The sequence below is a fragment of the Juglans regia genome, chromosome 9 (genome assembly GCF_001411555.2).
Source record: "Juglans regia cultivar Chandler chromosome 9, Walnut 2.0, whole genome shotgun sequence".
NCBI classification, from domain to species: domain Eukaryota; kingdom Viridiplantae; phylum Streptophyta; class Magnoliopsida; order Fagales; family Juglandaceae; genus Juglans; species Juglans regia.
Window position 1 is genome coordinate 19,941,977 of NC_049909.1, and position 18,369 is coordinate 19,960,345.

Consider the following 18,369-nt stretch of genomic DNA (forward strand, 5'->3'; position numbering starts at 1 on the left):
TTAGCCATTAACAGCGTTGTTAGTAATGGTAAAAGGATTCCTCCATGTCCACATAAGATTCAAAACTTGTTGCAGTTTTAAGAAACTCTCACTCTATTCCCTCCATTCATCATCATCTCTTAACTTTTCTCTATAAATTTGTCATAGGGGATGGAACTAAATTAGAGTTTCATATGGATATTAGATGGATAGATATGTGAAAGAAATCATAAAATTTTAATTTGTAATAAATGAGTTATTCTATTATTAAATCAGTGCATAAAGTATACCATTTACCGGTTTGATAATAGATTTTTTTTTAATAAATTTACGAACCCAACCATAGTTGCCAAATATAAAAACCCAAGAACTAAATTTTAATTTTCTAAAATTTTAACATTTCCATGGCCTAGCTAACAACATTGACAAAAGAGTAGACGCGGGACAACATGCCTTTGTATTTCCAAAAAGAAGAGTTGCCATTATCATGTGGTGGACAACTCATACTCGTGGTCTTGTGCCCTTTCATGCTCACATGCAGTTCACAATGACTCAACCCCACCTGCATCTGCAATCAGCATGCCCCTGCCCACTCCTTAGAGCATTCTCATTGGCTTGGTCAAATGAAAAAATTATCTAAAATTTAGATAATTTGTATAAAAAAACTCTACATTGGATTGGTCATCTTCAAAATAATTTACATTTTTACTACAGTCATTGGTCAAATATAGAGAACTATAATTGGTTCTCCAAATATTAAAATATTAATTTCTCACTCCAAGTAAACAAATTAAATTAATTAGAATATAATTAACATTTAACATTTAGAATATAATTATTATTAACATTTGATAATACTTTTTTAATATTAATTTAATTAGAATATAATTATTATTAACATTTAATAAAACTTTTTTGATATTAATTTAATTAAAATATAATTATTATTAACATTTAATAAAACTTTTTTTTAATATTAATTTAATTAGAATATAATTATTATTAACATTTAATTGGTAGAACTATAAAATGTGATAAAAATAAATTTAATTAATTAATTATTAAAATAATAATATTTTAGTATTATATAGAATGTGAATAACTAATCCAATGTGGAGATTGAATTTAAATAGAATAGATAAATGTAAAAAAGTGTGATATTGACTAAATTTTAAAGATTGCCCAAACTAATAAGAATGCTCTTAGAGCGATGCCTTGGTCACGTCTGAGGACATTGAAAGCAGTGCAGAGTATTTCACCCCAAGGACGGTGCTTGCGGGTTGCCTGCGTTTACTATTAGGTGTACCGCTGATTATAAATTTGTTATTTTTTTTTCTAGTATTTTTTTAACATTTTTAATTATTAAGAAAAAAATAAAAAATTTTATAATTTCATTTATAATCACTTTCTTAACTATTAAGTAAAAAATAAAAAAATTTAAAATGCTTAAGCGGCAAGATTGAGTAGTAAATTCGAATAGCTCCACTAGCATTTTCCTTTCACCCAAAAGCCAAAACCAAAAGAACGAATTAAGAGGGAAAAGAAACAAATATAGCTGCTGCTAACCCACGGACTGACACAAACAGCATCCAAAACCTCTATGATGTGGCCACGTTCTACCGTTTTGATAGCAGGTTCTTTTCTTTTTTTTATATGCAAGGACGGCCCCAATACTCTGAAAGGCGCCATCGAAGTTCAGAGTATCAGAGGGAATATCAAAAGTCTGTTTATGTTACTCATGTACCGTTTTGATTGATATTCTTGATTGACAGTAAACCCATGGTATAAAGGAAAGATCAAGATAAACATTACAACGCTATACCATGTTACCATGCAAGCAGGTAGGCTATTTACCAGATTCCTAATGGTTGGCAACACGCTACAAACACTGCAACATAATACAAGTTCATCTTGTTTTTATTCATCGGATTCTTCAGTGTGTTGGAGTTGGATATGCATGCAGGGTCTTTCTGGTTCTCCTATACTCCACAGGACTTTGAGATCGCCTCTCTTCCTCCCCAATGTTAGAAATGTGCCTGCGTATGTATAAGATATTAAGCCATTTTGTTATCCAACATGGTTTTCAGATCTTTCTACACAAAAATTACCGAGGGTGAATGGGACGATGTAAAGCAGCGCTGGTTGACCATGCCCATCCATCAAATTCAATGCCACATATGTAATGAGAAGACCTGCCAAACATGTCAAACACTGAATGCATGACGTTTCCTGAAAAACCTGATTAATGAATCATGAATGGAAACTGACATGTACAGTTCATTGAACCTAGCATATTTCACGATTAGTATGAAGTCTTACCATCAGATAACAAGAGAAAGGAGATTGTGTTAATTGTTTCATACCTAATCCATAAGCAAGCATTGCCCACAAGAAGTATCCAGCTCGTAGACTCTTATTTGCCAGCCAATCATACCTGCAAGGACATTCCAAGAAATTGATTGCACATCTATATAATATAAAATAAATAAGGGTTTCTCATTGTGGTTCCACTAGTTCAAAGCATGCAACAATGACAATTATGACCTCAATGGGGGGAAGAACGACATTTTGGAATCCTACAACTATCTAGACTTGGAATTGCTGTTGTAAGAACTCAGTTTTCTCTAGTTTCTTGCATCTGCCAGGTCAAGAGCATATTTTGAGCATTTGAAGCAGAAAGAAAGAAAAAGAAATCAACAGTCAAGGAAGCACAATAACAAGTTTCTCAGAATGATGAAATTAATTACAGTTTCTTATCTTATCATTCAGGATCTCTCTCTCTCTCTCTCTCTCTCTCTACTATTGTTCTGGTTCTCATCTCTTAGAATTAACCAACTTCATCGCTGAAAATAATATTTCTTCAAATTAGTTGTCCTGCCTAGAACTCCATGAATGGAAGACAATCCAAACAACTTGGATACAGCTGCCCAATCTTTGGAAAAAAAACATTTATTATGGAAACTATGAAATACTTGTTTTAAAATCCAACCCAAAAGAAGGGGAGAACCGTTCAAGATTGGGCAACACTGGTAAGAATAAACTCTTTCATAGCTTAAGCTAGCAAGTATAAAGCAATGGTAAGAACAAATGCTTGCAAAGGAGGAAAGGAGATTTGACCTATGAGAGAACACTATTAGTAGTCCAGGTATAAGGATGTCACCAAATCCTATGATGCTGTAACCACCCCAAGGATCAAACATGCGTGGGATTTTCAGTAGCATGGGGATACCATCCTCTCCACTTTTATCACCACGAGCTACCTGTTCAAAAGATAATTTGATGTTCTCTTCAGCATTTGAAGGACCTAGTGGTATAAACCATTCGTCACGATCCAGCAGAGTAAGCTTATATCCATTACTCACCACAATCATCACACTTTCATGGAACAATTTCTTAGAAACAAACACCCAAAAGATGTCGTACAAGAAGCCACAACTGAGAAGAACTGTACCCACCTGATTAAAAAGTTATTAAGAAGCATGTCAGAAGAATAGAGACTCAATTGCCTGGTGTATTGATGCTTTTCAAATCGCTTCCATCTAAACTTCGAGAAGAAATAGAACTTACCGATAAAAGAATATTCAATAATTGTAAAGGATTAACTGATACTCCTCCATCTCAAAATAGATTATGTGCTTTGTTTTTTAGTTTGGCCAAAAATGTTTTAAAACATTAAATCATTTGTCCATATAACTTTCCATATTACCCTGAAACTTGAACCTACAAAGAATGGTCTATGTAAGAACGTTTTAAGAAGAGCGTTTGTTTCATTACATAAATATCATTTCATTATCAATGTTACCTACCAATGTGCTGTGGTAACACTGGTAATGAAAGAAAAAATTGTAATACAAAAATGAATTCTCTACATCCTTTTCGCAACTCCAGCAACTTAAGTGATGGGTAGCACACCTCCCAAATTTAATAACCTAGCTTTTCTCATCATGCTGTGTCAAGCAAACTTCCAGTGTGTCATTCTATACAGCAGCTCAGAAGGTAACTGATCACATGCTTTTTAGGCATCACACACCCAATACAGCCAAGCCCATCTGATTTCTACATTATTAACAGCCTTAAAAAGGAAAGTTGCCTATCTATTCTTTTTTCTTTTTTCTTGGTAAGTAAAAGTTGCCTTATCCATTCAACATCTCAAAAATTCCTCACTGTATCAAACTATCTGATTACAACGATTTAACTTCTATGGTCTGATAGCTCTTTCCAATCACTGGTTATTTTAACTTCCTCAGTAAAATATTGGCATCACATTTACAATGTATAGCAACTATTAACTGGGAAATTTGCATATAACGCCATAGATTTAAGCCACAAGCTACTCTCTGTGTCAGAGCACTAAAAGAGTCAAACGCATTAAAAAATGTAAAGCTAATATGCTCCCCAATTTGCAAAACTTAAGCCTTTCCCTGCTTATATTTCTTTATTAGTTTCAAATTAATATATTTGGATTTGCATGGAGTCTCATGCTGTTTACTGTTAATGTTTCTTTACAGTCATGCTTTTCTTAATGTGATAGTGTTTTTACATACATACGTGCCCATCAGAATGCTTGATGATAGCTGACCTTTGCAATCTCATTGATTGTATCACAATCCAATTACCAGTGGATATTAAATAGAAATAAAATGCATATCATTGTTATATATGAACCTACTGATTTGTGTATTTTAGAAAAAGATAGCCCAATATAGATCATTCCCCACCAATCATATGTTGGGAGTTCGAATTATTACCTTCAGATTGGGTACACGGACAATTTGAAGAACAGTAATTATCAGCGCAATTCCCTGATTGACAAACAAAAAGGAAAAGCAAGTATTAGTTGAATTCTACACATATAAGCACGCACATCAGCACCTTATCCAAAAAGTCAATAAGATAAATTGAAGCAAGTCTCGAGACACAGGTTCAACATCTGTTGAGTTTGCATCCATTAGTGTGCTCTCCATGAATACATATGAAATAACAACAGCAGCAAGTAAAAAAGGTGCGATGGCAAGCAATAGTTTAAAAGCAACATCAATCCCTTCGATTGGGTGAACTCTTTTACATTTAATGGAAATAGCAAAATAATGCATACCATAGATAATGCATAAATAAATATATTTGTGGAAACCTACTTTGTACTGCCATTTGATCTCTTATGAAATACTTTTAATAGATGAAAAACATAAAAATTAAAGACAAGCACGGCAAAGTTTATCCTTACTAGTATATCTTGACCTATCCAGGCAAAGGAGACATTTCGATAAACTGCCCAAACAACAGCAAATGCTATGCATAATGGAGAAACAGCCAAAGTTAGATATGAGACAGCTCCAAAGAAAGGCAGTTTAATATATGATTCTCCAGGACTTTTGAACCACCTGCACAAGTATGTGTACATTTAGTACTAGATGTTGAAAGAAATTAAGAAACAAAACCTCACACCTAGCTTCACATTGAGTCCTTTTTATCAGTAACCTACCAAGGATATACAAACACATGAATGAAAAAAATGGCCAACCCAGTAATCTTTGTCAAATCTAAAACTTTTACAGCACTCACTCACTCACACACACACACACAAACACATATATAAAACAGATTGGTAAATGGACAAAGCATCCACATTCACAGTTACTTGTTGGACTAGTTTAGTATTTACCAATCATGTAATGCAATGGTATTCAGGTAAGGAAACATGAAATTGTAACCACAGCCAGTTTGGGGGAGTTTTCAATCATGGCAATCTAAAATGCATGATATGACATAATCTGAGTGATGCAGGACAAGCAGGATTGGGAAGAAATTAGGAAGAGAGAGAGGAAAGAAGCAGTTATGGAGAGAAGAAGAACCTTGGAGAAAGAAGAAAAAAAGGGAAGAAGAGAGAGAAGAGGAGGAAGAGAGGGAAGAGGGAGGAAAAATCACTTCCTCAAAAAATGGAGTGCAAAGGATCCTTAATCCTAATTGGACTGTATTTGAACCATACAAATTGTACTCCATCTATTGAAATAAAAAATAGCCACTTTTAAAGCATCACGTAAAATAGTAATAACAAAATATTCATCCTGCATCACTGAGCCTCCAACAGCCAGCAAGTGCCCATGTGGCTGGTTAGTTGCTCAAATATAGATCTGGGTAACTTGCTGAAAATCATTTGACTCATTTCTCAGTAAGAGATATGACTTGTACCTAGATAATAAGGCAACTGAGCAAATTTGCAAGCCCTGCATATACATGAAACTACAGAGTTAGGATTGACTCAAAATCAATTGAAAAAGAAGTAGGCTAAATAGAAGGCAATGCAACAAAGACGACTATGTCAAATATCTTCAGCCATATACTAGAACGCAATATAGGGAACATTTGACTCAAGGAGCACATTACATGTGTGTATGGGTGTTTGTGTAATGCTTTTGCCATTCCTATGCATATGAACAAGTATTTACACAAGCATGCAGTCAAATCTAATCACTTATTATGGGGGGTATACCTCTATACCACCTATGCAGAAAAGAACAACCAAAAGCTCAACGAACCAGAATGACATAAGTTTGTATAGTATAACCAAGAAGCATGAAGCGAGAACAACAAAGAGAACGGCCGATGTTATGTTGATGTCTACAACACCTGTAGTGCCTGTGGCTTTGGCACTCAGGATCTCATCTGGAGCATCCTGCAAGAACAAGATAAATTGCAATTCGGCCAGTGGTTCTAGCTGAAATAGAAGAATGCTAGTTAAGGGAAAGCTAAACATATTAGTTAGGAAGAGCAAAGGATGACCTGTAGTAGCTTGTCGTGTTCAATAGCTGATTCTCTAGCAATCTTTGCGGACCAATAAGATGCACATAAGATGGTACCAACTGCCATCAACCATAAAAATACTTCCGCTATGTCAACTACTGGTCTCCTTGGAGAGTATAGCTGCACAGACACTGCAGAAAGACGAAAGATTCAAGCTATATAAAAGCAACAGTGGGATGTGTTCCTGAGTGAGAGAACCAAATAGATAGTTATATGTTTGAAGCGACAAGAAAGTTGTGATCAACAATATATCACCTTTGGACAACAGATTTCTCAATGATTTGTGGCTTTGAAGAACCAGGAAATGCTTACCTGTTGAACTATTCATTAGCATTTTTTCCAAGCTTGTGCCAGCATCTTGCGGGAGCATGACAGCTGGAATGTGTATATCTAGGTCAGTTTCATCTGGCTCGCAAACCATCTTGTAAAGTTCTGCAGGAAAATGAACTAACTTCAATACAAAGTTGATAATGGTGGTAATCTTTTCTTCCTCTTTTTTATAATGGTGGGAATCTTGATCTTTAGCTTTCAGAAATTTTACTCTGGATTGACATCTAAATATTTTAACCTATCATGGATGATCAATAAAAACAACTTTATGCACGTTCAGAAAGAATAGTGAGGCTTATGATACAAAAGTAACTCTTCCTCAGTAGTATAGTGCATTTATATTTCTTTACCTTACATACTTCTACTGTCAACACATGCATCGAAAGAGAATAGCAGATACTCTGATTACCTTTCTGGTTGTTCACAATGAGTACAGCTGAAGCACCAGCAGCTTCTGCAAAATTTGCCTTGGTTGTGAATTTGCAGTTTCCTCGATCCACCATTACAACTTCTCCAGCAAGCTAACAACACCCAAATCAGAGTATCACACGAACATTGGCATCAATAAATACATTTTCCACCCTGCCATGATTGTGTATAATTATCAAGAGTGTATACGATATAGAAAAAGAAAAACCTTATTCTTTGTTGGACTACAACAATCACGAGGGTCTGAAAGAGTCAGACGGATTTGGTTTGCATGTTTCTCCTTTGACACAATGGTAGTGCCAAATCGAGCTCCCACGCCAACAAATTCAGCATTCTCTATGCCATCAACCCAAGTCTGAACTTTTACCTACCATAAGCAGTGTTCGATTTATGGACAAGAAAATGGGCAAAACTGAATCAAAGAATGTATAATACACCAAATCAGTTGTAAATACTCCATTATAGCTCATCAAAAGCATGTATAAATTACATTCCATGTGAATCTACAAAGCAAGGGAAGGCTTCGAGTTATGACTAAAGAAAGTACGCAAGTATTGTCACAAGGAAAATTCAAAACTTTAACACCCACTATAAAATAAATACAAACCGACAACCACAGGAGAGAGAGCTGACCATAAAATGTATGGGGAAAAATAACTAAAAAGAAAGAATCAAACCTGGCCCCAATCTCGAGGGAAACAGAAGTGAGAAAACAAAAATAAAGAGAAAAAACAAAAGGACGATAAGAATTAGGACAAACTCTGGAGGAAGCAAATATGTAGAAATCTATTTTTCCTCACTAAAATAAATTTAACTAGGTCCATATATACCAATTCGAGTATTGTACAAAGAATTAAATGGAAGAAAAAAAAAGGAAATTGAAAAAGCAAAAAGAAAACAACTATAAGCACAACATCTCCATTTGCATGCGGGTACATTAGCAACTCCAAACTAAAACAAAAAAGGAAATTGATATATTTTATAATTATCATTCTCTCGATACAACTAAGCCATCCAACAAAAAGCTCATGTTTAAATTAAGCAAGACCCAGATGATAAAGAACGGAAATAAGAAATGGGTATCAGATAAAAAGGTTTTACTAGAACGAAGTCGTTCTCACAGCCGGGCTTTTTAGGTGCTGAGTTGTCGTCGTGAACAATGTCCCCGGCTCTCACAGTCCAAGGATAACAGACCAATGAAATTACAGCTAAAACAAACACCAACCAGCAAGGCCTCCGCAAGTCCATGGATTCTCGAACTGTCTCCACGAGATTCACCAACCCTTTTAGATCCTCTTTCTCTGCATCACAGCTCAAGGCACAGAGAAAAAGGGAGGCAGAGGCTTTCGGTCCTTTCTTTGTGCCGACTGCCAACAGAAACAATGCTATATTTGTTCAAGGGGAAGGGGAAAAAACATCATATGAATACAAATAAATTGAATACTGCTGAAAAAAATAAATATTAAAAATTTTATTGAATCTACAGAGTTTACCAGTGACGAGGTTTTCTTAAAGCGTCATCATTTTAGTAGGTAAAAGGCGCTGTCGTTTAATGAAGTTTTTCAGACTTCTGTTTTTGGCAAGACACACAGTATATTTGATTCTGCTCGCATTTTTGCCTCATTCTGGATAGCTTCCCGGAAGCATACTCCGAATTGAAGTTTGAAGGAAGCCTATAAATAATTTGTTTGTATTAAATGGTCCGTTCTGAATGGGGTTATCATCGGACCTTTGCTTCTCAAGCTTTTAGCTTGTTAAAAATCCGTGGATCTGGGTGTTTGGAATCTGTGGATTTTAGTGGTTTTGGCTTGAATAACCTGATTGAACTAGCCTAGCCTCGATAAAATTGGTTATAATTTCAGTTGGTTTTATTTGGTTTATGGGAGAACATATTGAGACGTATTAAGAACCTCGGGCGTTTGGGTTGTCGAACTGAGGGTCTCTGTCAATGATCGATCTCGGATTCAAACTACTGTTGGGTAAAACAAGCAGGGTGGAGTAACTGAGACCGGTTTATTGCAAGGAAGCATACGTAGAATGTTCAAGTTGGTGGGAGACATGGGGAGGGCGAAAATGGTAATTCTGTGGTGGGCGAAGACATTTTCATGCCACTGCCAAGAGGACGGGATTCGGGTCTTGGTAGGCCATCTCATCTGGTTTTGGCAAAGGAAAGGTCGTTGGGAGAGAGAAGACGGAGTTCTCGATCTCAAGAGTGAAGGAAGCAGACAGCAAATCACGTTGAGGACTAGAGTTCTGTCATCGAGTTAATGCTGTAGATTCCTTTGAGATCGTATTTAACACAGGCGACGTATTAAGGGTCCGTCCTTAAAGAAGGCGACGTATTAAGGGTCCATCTTTAAAAAGATAAGACGGGATGAATTGAATTTAAATTTAAATTATAAAATTAAATAAAAAATTATTAAAATATATTTTTTAATATTATTTTTATTTTAAAAAATTAAAATTTTTATTTTATTTTATATTAAAAATTAAAAAAATTATAATAATTAGATAAAATTAAATATTTTTTTAAAATAAACAAAAATTTTCTTTCAGACAGTGCTACGTCCAGAGCTACTAGCATAATTGATTTTTATTTTTATGTATTTTTAAATATTTAAAAAAAAAATAAAAAATATATCTTTAATCATTAAATAAAATTAAAATTAAAAAATAAAATAAAAAATTTCAACGGATGAGAGTATCATTTTTCTTCTCCTAATATTATTGCTCTGCAAACTTTTAAGATTTAAAAAATTAAAATAATATGGAATGGATGCATAAAATAAATAAATTATTTATTTAAATTTAAAAATTATATTAAATAATTTAAAAATAATATGTGATACACTATATTATACATATATTTTTTTAGGAAAATATTATATATACTTACAATTTTATTTATATAATCATATATGTGGATGTATTAACTATTAAAAATAGTATAAATTTTAAAATTCAAAATTTAAATTAGAAAAACTTCTGATAAAATGGGATTACCATTCAATAAAACAAGCGTAAATTAGACATTAGACGGGAACGTGGAAGCGAGGAAAATGAGAAGGTAGTCTTGACTCTCGAGGTTGACTCAATTGAGACATTAGGCATTTTCTTAAAACAAGAGTATATTAGAGACCGCGGGAAAATACGTATACTTATTACTCTATGCATGCATGCAAGCATAGTTAACGTCGCTGTTTGTAATATTTTTCTTAATTATTTATTCTTCTTTTTTTAATATGAAGGACCTTTGCTTTTTTGGCAATTTCAATCTCATCCTTGTGCCATTTGCGAATATGGAATTGCCCTCGATTTGTGCTACCTGCGAAATTACAAAAGTTTTTTGTCCTTGGAAGGGAAAAACTACGAAAGGCTTTGGCATTGGATAATGAGTAATTTGAAGGAATACAAAAATACAAGTTCTTGTTCTTGTTCTGATCCAGTAGTTCTTTCTTGCTAGCATGAACACTGTACTTAATTAGTGTATCATCAAATGAAATGGGCATCTTTCGCTGTGGAATCAAATGTGGCTAGAGGGAGCCATAAAAGAGACCAAATTAAATTACTATAAAAACTCTCTCAAGTACTGTAGGGGGCTCTGCTCGTCATGTGGTCAGTACCAAGAAAAGAAGGAAGGTGAGATTATATAGACACGTTTATGTATATTATTTTGATCTTCGGGCTGAACTTCTAAGACCAAGAAACAGGTTAATTTGACATCCCAAAAGTTTGTGATCAGAATATAATCATTCTACATGGCAATAAGCATACACCCAACTCACAAGAATTTACCTTCAATTCCTTCATAGGGCCGACTTTTTCGAGTTTCCGTGAGTTTAAGAATCATAATCCAGCAGCCTGCAGAGAAATAGAAGTTAACAAGATCTTCATCCAAGAATGATTTTTATTTTTGAAAAAGTATGTAAATAATCAGAATAGCCAATCAGGCATGAACCACCCCCGCTATTAAACAGTCGCTATTCATATATATCTAAACTAAGCAATCAACATTATATTGGGAAAGTTACAGAAATCAGTTTAAAAAATCCTTTATCATCACCACTTCCATCAATCAACCTCGAGTGCAAAGAAAACAGGTCAAATAAGGAAAAGGTTCTGGGTTTCTGTCCCCTAGCCTCAGAGACCCAAACGTAAACATGCCAACTCCTCCAGCTGATTTTGTCACTTTTATTAAATTTCTTGTTGCCATGTCCACTGGAGCTTTCATTATCTGGTGTTACAGATGTCAAAAGGGCAACATTAATTTAACTAAATGGTGCTACCTTAACCAAATAAATCTTCCATAAGCCACACGAGTTATCAAAAATCCATCCAACACCAAATAATTTGGATGATCATATTTGGTTCTTGTATAGAGGAGCACTTTTCACTCTGTTTTTCCTAGTTCTCAGTTTATTTTTTATAAATTTCCGTTGCAACCCTGTACTCTATATTCAACTATCCAAACTTATCTAGCTTACATACCCCAGATACCTAAACAATCAAATCATCAGGTTAAAGTCATATTCTGAAGATTCATTGAATAAAACTCACGAACTTCACATACCAAAGAAGTAATAATTTTTCTAAATATTCAACATCAATTCACAAAGTAAACCAAGATTGATGTATCATGCTGTAATCTTACCGTGCTCCTTTCAAGCAAGGGTACATAACTTGACCAAAACCAATACCCACATGGCCCCCATTGTCATGAATACTTTGAAGGAATTGAAGGGGGATCCAAGTGCAATCAGCTAAATCACCCTTCAAGTGCCTTCTTAGACTATTCTGAATGCTCTCTGTACTCCGTTTAGCTACATCAATGACTCTCTGGTAACCTGCAGCCGCATAGGCAAGAGAAAAACACAATTATGAATCATGAACATAAAATCTGTCTCTACTTCTTCAATACTACTTCAATCACTCCCAGTCACCTGCAGCATCTAATGGTAAAGGGAGACGAATATACTCGATTATTTATTATTTCTTTTGGCAAGTACAGATTTTTTATTTTTTTATGAGTACATGTACTCTATTATTTTATTTAAGGCTATTATTATTTTTATAGCTACTTTTTTTTTTTTGGTTGCCTAACCCACTGCATGAGAAATTTAAATGAACTGGTACCTGTGAGGCGGTTCGTCAGTTGTGCCAATTTTAGTTAATCAAATTTACCCCTTAAATTACCAAAGTGATTCTTGCCAAGATATTGATGCAGTAAGTTCAGAGTCTATATTCTATAAGTTATTATAAATGATAGCTAACTAAATTACCGCCATGGGAATTCACTAGTGTCTATTCCAGCTTGGTGGAGCTCATCGACATATTGTAATGCCTCACGGCACTCTTCCCGATCATCAAAAAATTCCTTCTTGTCACCTTCTATCTGATATGTTTCATGGCCTTTGCCGGCAACCACCTGCAGCAAAAATTCCTTCTTGTCAACCTTTTTCTTTGTTAAAAAAGAGCTTATCAGCAACTGCACATATAAATCAGTTTCCATTGCAATTAATTATAATTTTTTTGGGTTATTTCTTATTTTGTTTTATTACATGCCGACTTGTTTGCAGAATTAGCGTTAATATAGAAAGAAGCCAACTAAAATTTTTATGATATCTAAAAACGTGCCTTTAGATTGGAGTGACTTTTTTCCTTCCCATTTTGTGATGTTTGTGCATATATTATAAAAGAAATAAGATGGAGGTTCAAGAACTTACAACTATATCACCCTCCTCCCCCATGGCGACAGCACAACGTACAGCCACCCGTCTGATATCATGCAGGAAAACCCTATGACCATTTGGAAGAGGTGGGTAGTAATCATTCTCACCATATTTTAGGTAATCATGCATCGTCCATCCTACGCCAGCCAACATATCATCCAAAATGTCCACTGAAGAGGATGAAACATCCAGGGATTAGCATTATGCTTCCAGGAATTTGATAGAGAGAACAATCACAAGGAAGGATGACCACGCACTTACTCAGTGCTACAGGACAATCCTTACTCTCTTATATGTAACAATTTTCAATGGTAGTGTAGGAATTCGTTCCTTAGAGAGAATGGTCAAGTATACATACGTGGATCTTCATTCTTTGAATTGTCAGATGTCAGAATCGTCACATCACTTTTATCTGTGGCAATCTTTGTCATCATAGGTCTCTTCCCCCTGTCACCCTCGCCAACACAACCAAAAACTTCACAAAAAGCATGCATTTTAATCAGGAAAGGTATCCAATTTATAAACTGTTACTTGTGACAAAATTTTTAAAGAATCGGGAACCATGGATGCTCAACTAGAAACTTTTCTTTGATCGGTAATGCTCAACTAGAAACTTAAGATTCATCAAGCCATTTAAGTACCAAGAATCTTGCAAGGCAGTTTGTATAATTAACTGAACAAGAGTAAGAACCTTCATATGCTGTGAATTTTGGTGCTAAAACAACAGTGAACCTAGACATCACCACTTACCTTCAGCAACAGTCAAAGACTGAAAAACGGATACCTTTTGCCACGATACCGTTAATATATGAATCAGTTCTGGAGGGAGACTTTCTAAGTATGAGCATAGTCTCTATGTCTATATCTGTGTTCGAGCATCTGTCTTTCTACGAGTCCATAGAAATTAGAATAAGAATTAAAAGGAAACACGAGCATACCAGTGATAATCCTCCTAGGTCCAAGCTCTCTTACTGAATCAAGTAGTCTAGACAGGGCATCGGGAGTATGAGCATAGTCCACGATCACTCCAAAAGCCTGTTCCTCATCAATCAACTCACACCGTCCAGGAACTGCATCAACCTCTTCAATTCCTCTGACAATGTCTTCTAACGGTGCCCCAACAGAAATTCCAACCGCCACGGCTGCAAGAATATTATAAATATTATGCCTCCCAAGCAACCCCGATGAAATCTCCAGTATGCCGTGAGGCGTATTAACCAAAACCTGTGTCTCAAACAAAGAGAGCTCAAACTTGAGCGGATGGACATCCGCATTCTTATTCTCCATAGCAAAGGTAATAACTGGCACATCTGGGTTCCCTTGTGCTACAAAGAAAGGTGCATTTGGGTCGTCAATGTTGACAACTTTCCTGTTTCGCTCCGGGTCCACCATCCTTGAAAATAGTTTAGCCTTTGCATCCCTGTACTCCTCCTCAGTCCCATGAAAATCCAAATGGTCTCTCGTCAAATTTGTGAAAACAGCAATATCAAAATCAACTTCATCACACCTACCTAGTGCTAGTCCATGAGAAGAAGCCTCCATGACAACCGCTTCAGTCCCATTATGGAGCATCTTCGCCATCAAATTCTGTATCAAAACAGCATCCGGGGTCGTGTTAGAGGACTCCAATTTGTTATCCCCATGGACATAATAAGCAACCGTGCTCAACATCCCAGTTCTCAATCCCATCGCTTCATACATGCCCTTTATTAAATATGCCGTGGTCGTCTTTCCATTTGTCCCCGTTATCCCAATCACAGCCATATTCTTTGACGGATGCCTATAAAAAGATGCGGCCAATGCCGCAAGAACCGCATTGGTGTCTTCCACAATCACCAATGCCTTACAACCCAATGTCTCCTCTATATCTATCTCCTTACTCGCCACCACCGCCACTGCCCCCCTCTTATCAGCCTCGGTTAGATACAAATGCCCGTCAGTTTTCCTCCCGACACAACACACAAACAAGTCTCCGGGGCAAACCACCCTGGAATCATGTTGAATCCCGGTAATCTCGACCTCTAAATCACCATAAACCGACACGGGTACAACCTTACTCTCATCCAAAAGCTCAGCCAAACTCATCTTGAACTTGGGTTCCACAATCCTAGTCTTAGATTTACCATAACCATCAAAATCCAAATCAAACGATGAATCTAAAGAAGGCCCGCGTTTGTTATCACCGAATTTATTAACCTCTTCGTCGAATTTCTCCGAGCCGTCTTTGTCCGAGCCCTCCGAGACCACTCTGAGTCCTTGAAGCTCATCGATTTCCTCCAAATCCACGACTTCTTCGGGTTCCAACTCTTCGATCTTCTCAGCTTCCGCGTTCTCTTTCTTCTTCGGGTTCGGTTTCAGAAGCCCTTTCTTCACGAACTCCTTGCGCTGCAGGGCAATGGCTTTATCTATGTCGCCGAATAAATCATCCCCGGAGTCGTCCTCTGCGTTGGGATTCTCGGAAGGGTCTTCCACGTCAGCAATGGCGGAGAGGTATGTGGACTGGTGCTTCTGAAAGTCATCCTCCGCGAGCTTCCGGGAACGGTCGGCCTGGCGGTAAATTTGCTGGAACTTGGATACTCCATGGCCGGAATCTTCCGCAGCTTCGGGTGGGTCGTCGTCTGACGGTTCCGGGTAGAATATGCCGTCGGGTCCGATAGCGGTGGGGGGTCGGAGAGTGAGAATTGGAGAAGAAGTGAAAGAAAGACAGTTGGGTTTGGAGGGAAATAATTGGGGTTTTAAAGAGAAGAAGGGGAGTGGTGGTGCCGACAGCGAGCGTGGGATCGAGATGAAAGTGAAGGCCATGAGTGAGAGAGAGAGAGTTTTTAGAGGGAAGACGGGGGGGGGGGGGGGGATAGGGTTTTATGCTTTCGGAGGGATGGATTAATGGCGGCGGTATTACACCCGAGTTTTAGGAAAGAAAAATTCTAAAGGACCCATACCATTTTTATCTCGTAAAAATAAAAATGTGGTTGAATCATCTAATCAAAAATTATTTAATAAGAATAAATATGTCATATTTTATTTAATAATATATGATATTATTTATTTTATAATAAAAATATTTTTATAATCTAATTACTATATTAAACCATATTAATTTATAAATTTAATTTTATAAGAAATTTGACTAGAACATTTCAAAAAATTAGATCTCTTTTAATTATATGAATAAATATGAGCGTCATATATAGATTTAGAATTAAACTTTTATTTGGAATTTATACTCTCCCAAATTTTGAGCGCATAATTAAAAAATAAGTAATTATAGATATAATTTTAAGTGTATAAGTCTTATACAATAAGAATTATTTTATTATTTAAAAATTAACTTTTTATGTAATTTTTATATTTATTTATATTTTTCAAAAAAAAAAGGTGCGAAAATTACATAATACTAAGACCATACAAAATCATTTCACTTAAAAAATATCTCAAATTTTGGAAATGATTAAAGCATTTAAGCCTACTGTCTAATTTTTAGCTGTCAACCACTCATAAATACTTTCAAGTTTCAATGGAATATGTGTTTTTGATATAATAAACACAAGAATGCATAAAATATTAAATTTTTATTTAAAAAAATTATTTATGTAAAATTAATTAATATAAACAAAGATAATAAAATTAAGTGTAGAAGGTAGTGACGCTTATATTGGAATTTGTTGTGGGATAACTGATATATTAAGTTGGGCCCGTCTTGGACGTGCTTTTCTCATTGCGGGCCTGCCTTAGAAGCTAAGGATACGTTTGGATAGTGAGAAATATTGAGAAGTGTTGAGAATGTTTATAAATAGTAATGAAAAAAGAAAAAATCTACACAACCTCCCATCCTCCACACACCACACATTTTTTAAATTTTATTATTTTTTTCTTTTATCAAATTTTTAATATATGAATAATGAATAGAAAAATAAAATTATTTTAAAAAGAATAAACTCAAAAAAAAATTAAAAAAAAAATTAAAAAATATAAAGATTTAAAAAAAAAGTGGTGTGTGGAGGTTGGGGAGGTTGTGTAGCATTACTCGTGAAAAAGTAATGAAAAAGTAATAATAAAATATTGAATAGTAGTAAAAAATAAGTGAAAAGTAATGAATAGTAAAAAAATAGGTAAAAAGTAATAATAAAGTAAAGAATATATTCTTACTTGCCAAACAAATCCTAAAACTATGTGTCGTACGAATTGAACAAACCTAGCCCAAACGACAGAATGACGGTCTTTGTAAGATGATAAAATATTGTTAAAATATTATTTTTTAATATTATTATTATTTTAAGATTTGAAAATTTTGAATTGTTTATTATATTTTGTGTTGAAATTTGAAAAAATTATAATGATAAGTTGAGATGAGTTGAGATGGGTTGATGATCCAAATGAAACTTTAGAGTTACATATACACAGATATTACGTAAAAAGAAATTTACAAACTTATATAATTTTATGAGATCTATTTATATTTAATTTACAATAAAAATAATTTTATAATTTGACATACCACATCAAATCACATCAGTTTGTAGATTTATTTTTATATAATTATTTTGTAGTTAAAGTATTTCTCAAACTTTAACACTAAATAAAATGATTTGTACCGTATTCAAATATATAAGTTTGGTGCAATCACTTTGAAAAAAAGTAAAGCATACTTGATTCATATGAAAAATCTATTTTTTCATGGTAGATTTTTTTAAGGGATTAGGACTTTCAAATCTTATAATTATATATAACATTACTCATCATTAAACGGTAATGCATATGTATGCAAAGAAAGAAAGAACAAATCATATCAGCTTGACAAAAAAAAAAAAAAAGTGATAAAAATATAAATCAATTAATTCTTGCATACAAATAACTCCATATGTTAAGGTGATTATTCTCATCGAAAAATATCTCTTCAACTTCAAATAAAAATTTCATAAAATCTTGATCCACCGTTCTCAAATTAATTGTGGAGTTAATTTTCTTGTCCGACCCTCTTGCATGCATGTTCTTTTCTTTTGTAAGCCACCAATTTAGGTATAAAGTGATAGCTTAAGGTGCAATGTTCATATAATAGTAGGAAAATAAATGTTGATGCTGTTTAATTGGTGCAATGTTCACA

The 18,369-nt window shown here is 34.8% G+C and overlaps 2 protein-coding genes across 4 annotated transcripts; both read right to left on the reverse strand.

The window, feature by feature from the left end:
* Nucleotides 1–1,723: 1,723 nt before the first annotated feature.
* LOC108997401 (signal peptide peptidase-like 2) lies at nt 1,724–9,806 on the reverse strand. 3 transcript variants are annotated; one of them, XM_018973649.2, is made up of 15 exons: nt 9,033–9,806; nt 8,641–8,906; nt 7,748–7,906; nt 7,520–7,631; nt 7,093–7,212; nt 6,760–6,911; nt 6,470–6,652; nt 6,169–6,203; nt 5,204–5,360; nt 4,728–4,781; nt 3,342–3,434; nt 3,097–3,239; nt 2,343–2,413; nt 2,088–2,171; nt 1,724–2,015 (listed from the first exon to the last, which is right to left on the reverse strand). In XM_018973649.2, exons 2-15 carry the CDS (start codon nt 8,785–8,787, stop codon nt 1,897–1,899), a joined length of 1,629 nt encoding a protein of 542 aa, XP_018829194.2. In that variant the 5' UTR covers nt 8,788–8,906; nt 9,033–9,806; the 3' UTR covers nt 1,724–1,896. The 3 variants fall into 3 exon arrangements, with proteins under 3 accessions (XP_018829194.2, XP_035549889.1, XP_035549890.1); XM_035693997.1 differs by having other exon boundaries at nt 1,909–2,023; XM_035693996.1 differs by lacking the exon at nt 9,033–9,806 and having other exon boundaries at nt 8,641–8,944.
* A 1,378-nt stretch (nt 9,807–11,184) lies between these two features.
* Nucleotides 11,185–16,100, reverse strand: LOC108997400 (UDP-N-acetylmuramoyl-L-alanyl-D-glutamate--2,6-diaminopimelate ligase MurE homolog, chloroplastic). The gene is made up of 6 exons (XM_018973647.2): nt 14,207–16,100; nt 13,627–13,743; nt 13,263–13,438; nt 12,819–12,964; nt 12,191–12,383; nt 11,185–11,400 (listed from the first exon to the last, which is right to left on the reverse strand). The coding sequence occupies exons 1-5, from the start codon at nt 16,068–16,070 to the stop codon at nt 12,365–12,367; spliced, it is 2,322 nt and encodes a 773-aa protein (XP_018829192.1). The 5' UTR covers nt 16,071–16,100; the 3' UTR covers nt 11,185–11,400; nt 12,191–12,364.
* Between the last annotated feature and the right edge of the window lie 2,269 nt (nt 16,101–18,369).

Coding starts and splice junctions, on each gene's coding strand:
- LOC108997401 (XM_018973649.2), bottom strand. CDS start 8,787: ATGGACTTGCGGAGGCCTTGCTGGTTGGTGTTTGTTTTAGCTGTAATT. Junction 3,435..4,727: donor TCCGTGTACCCAATCTGAAG/GTAATAATTCGA, acceptor CTTTTTAATCAG/GTGGGTACAGTTCTTCTCAG. Junction 2,414..3,096: donor CTAATAGTGTTCTCTCATAG/GTCAAATCTCCT, acceptor ATGTCCTTGCAG/GTATGATTGGCTGGCAAATA.
- LOC108997400 (XM_018973647.2), bottom strand. CDS start 16,070: ATGGCCTTCACTTTCATCTCGATCCCACGCTCGCTGTCGGCACCACCA. Junction 13,744..14,206: donor ACCTAGGAGGATTATCACTG/GTATGCTCGTGT, acceptor CTTTTTGTGAAG/TTTTTGGTTGTGTTGGCGAG. Junction 13,439..13,626: donor TTCAAAGAATGAAGATCCAC/GTATGTATACTT, acceptor CATCCTCTTCAG/TGGACATTTTGGATGATATG.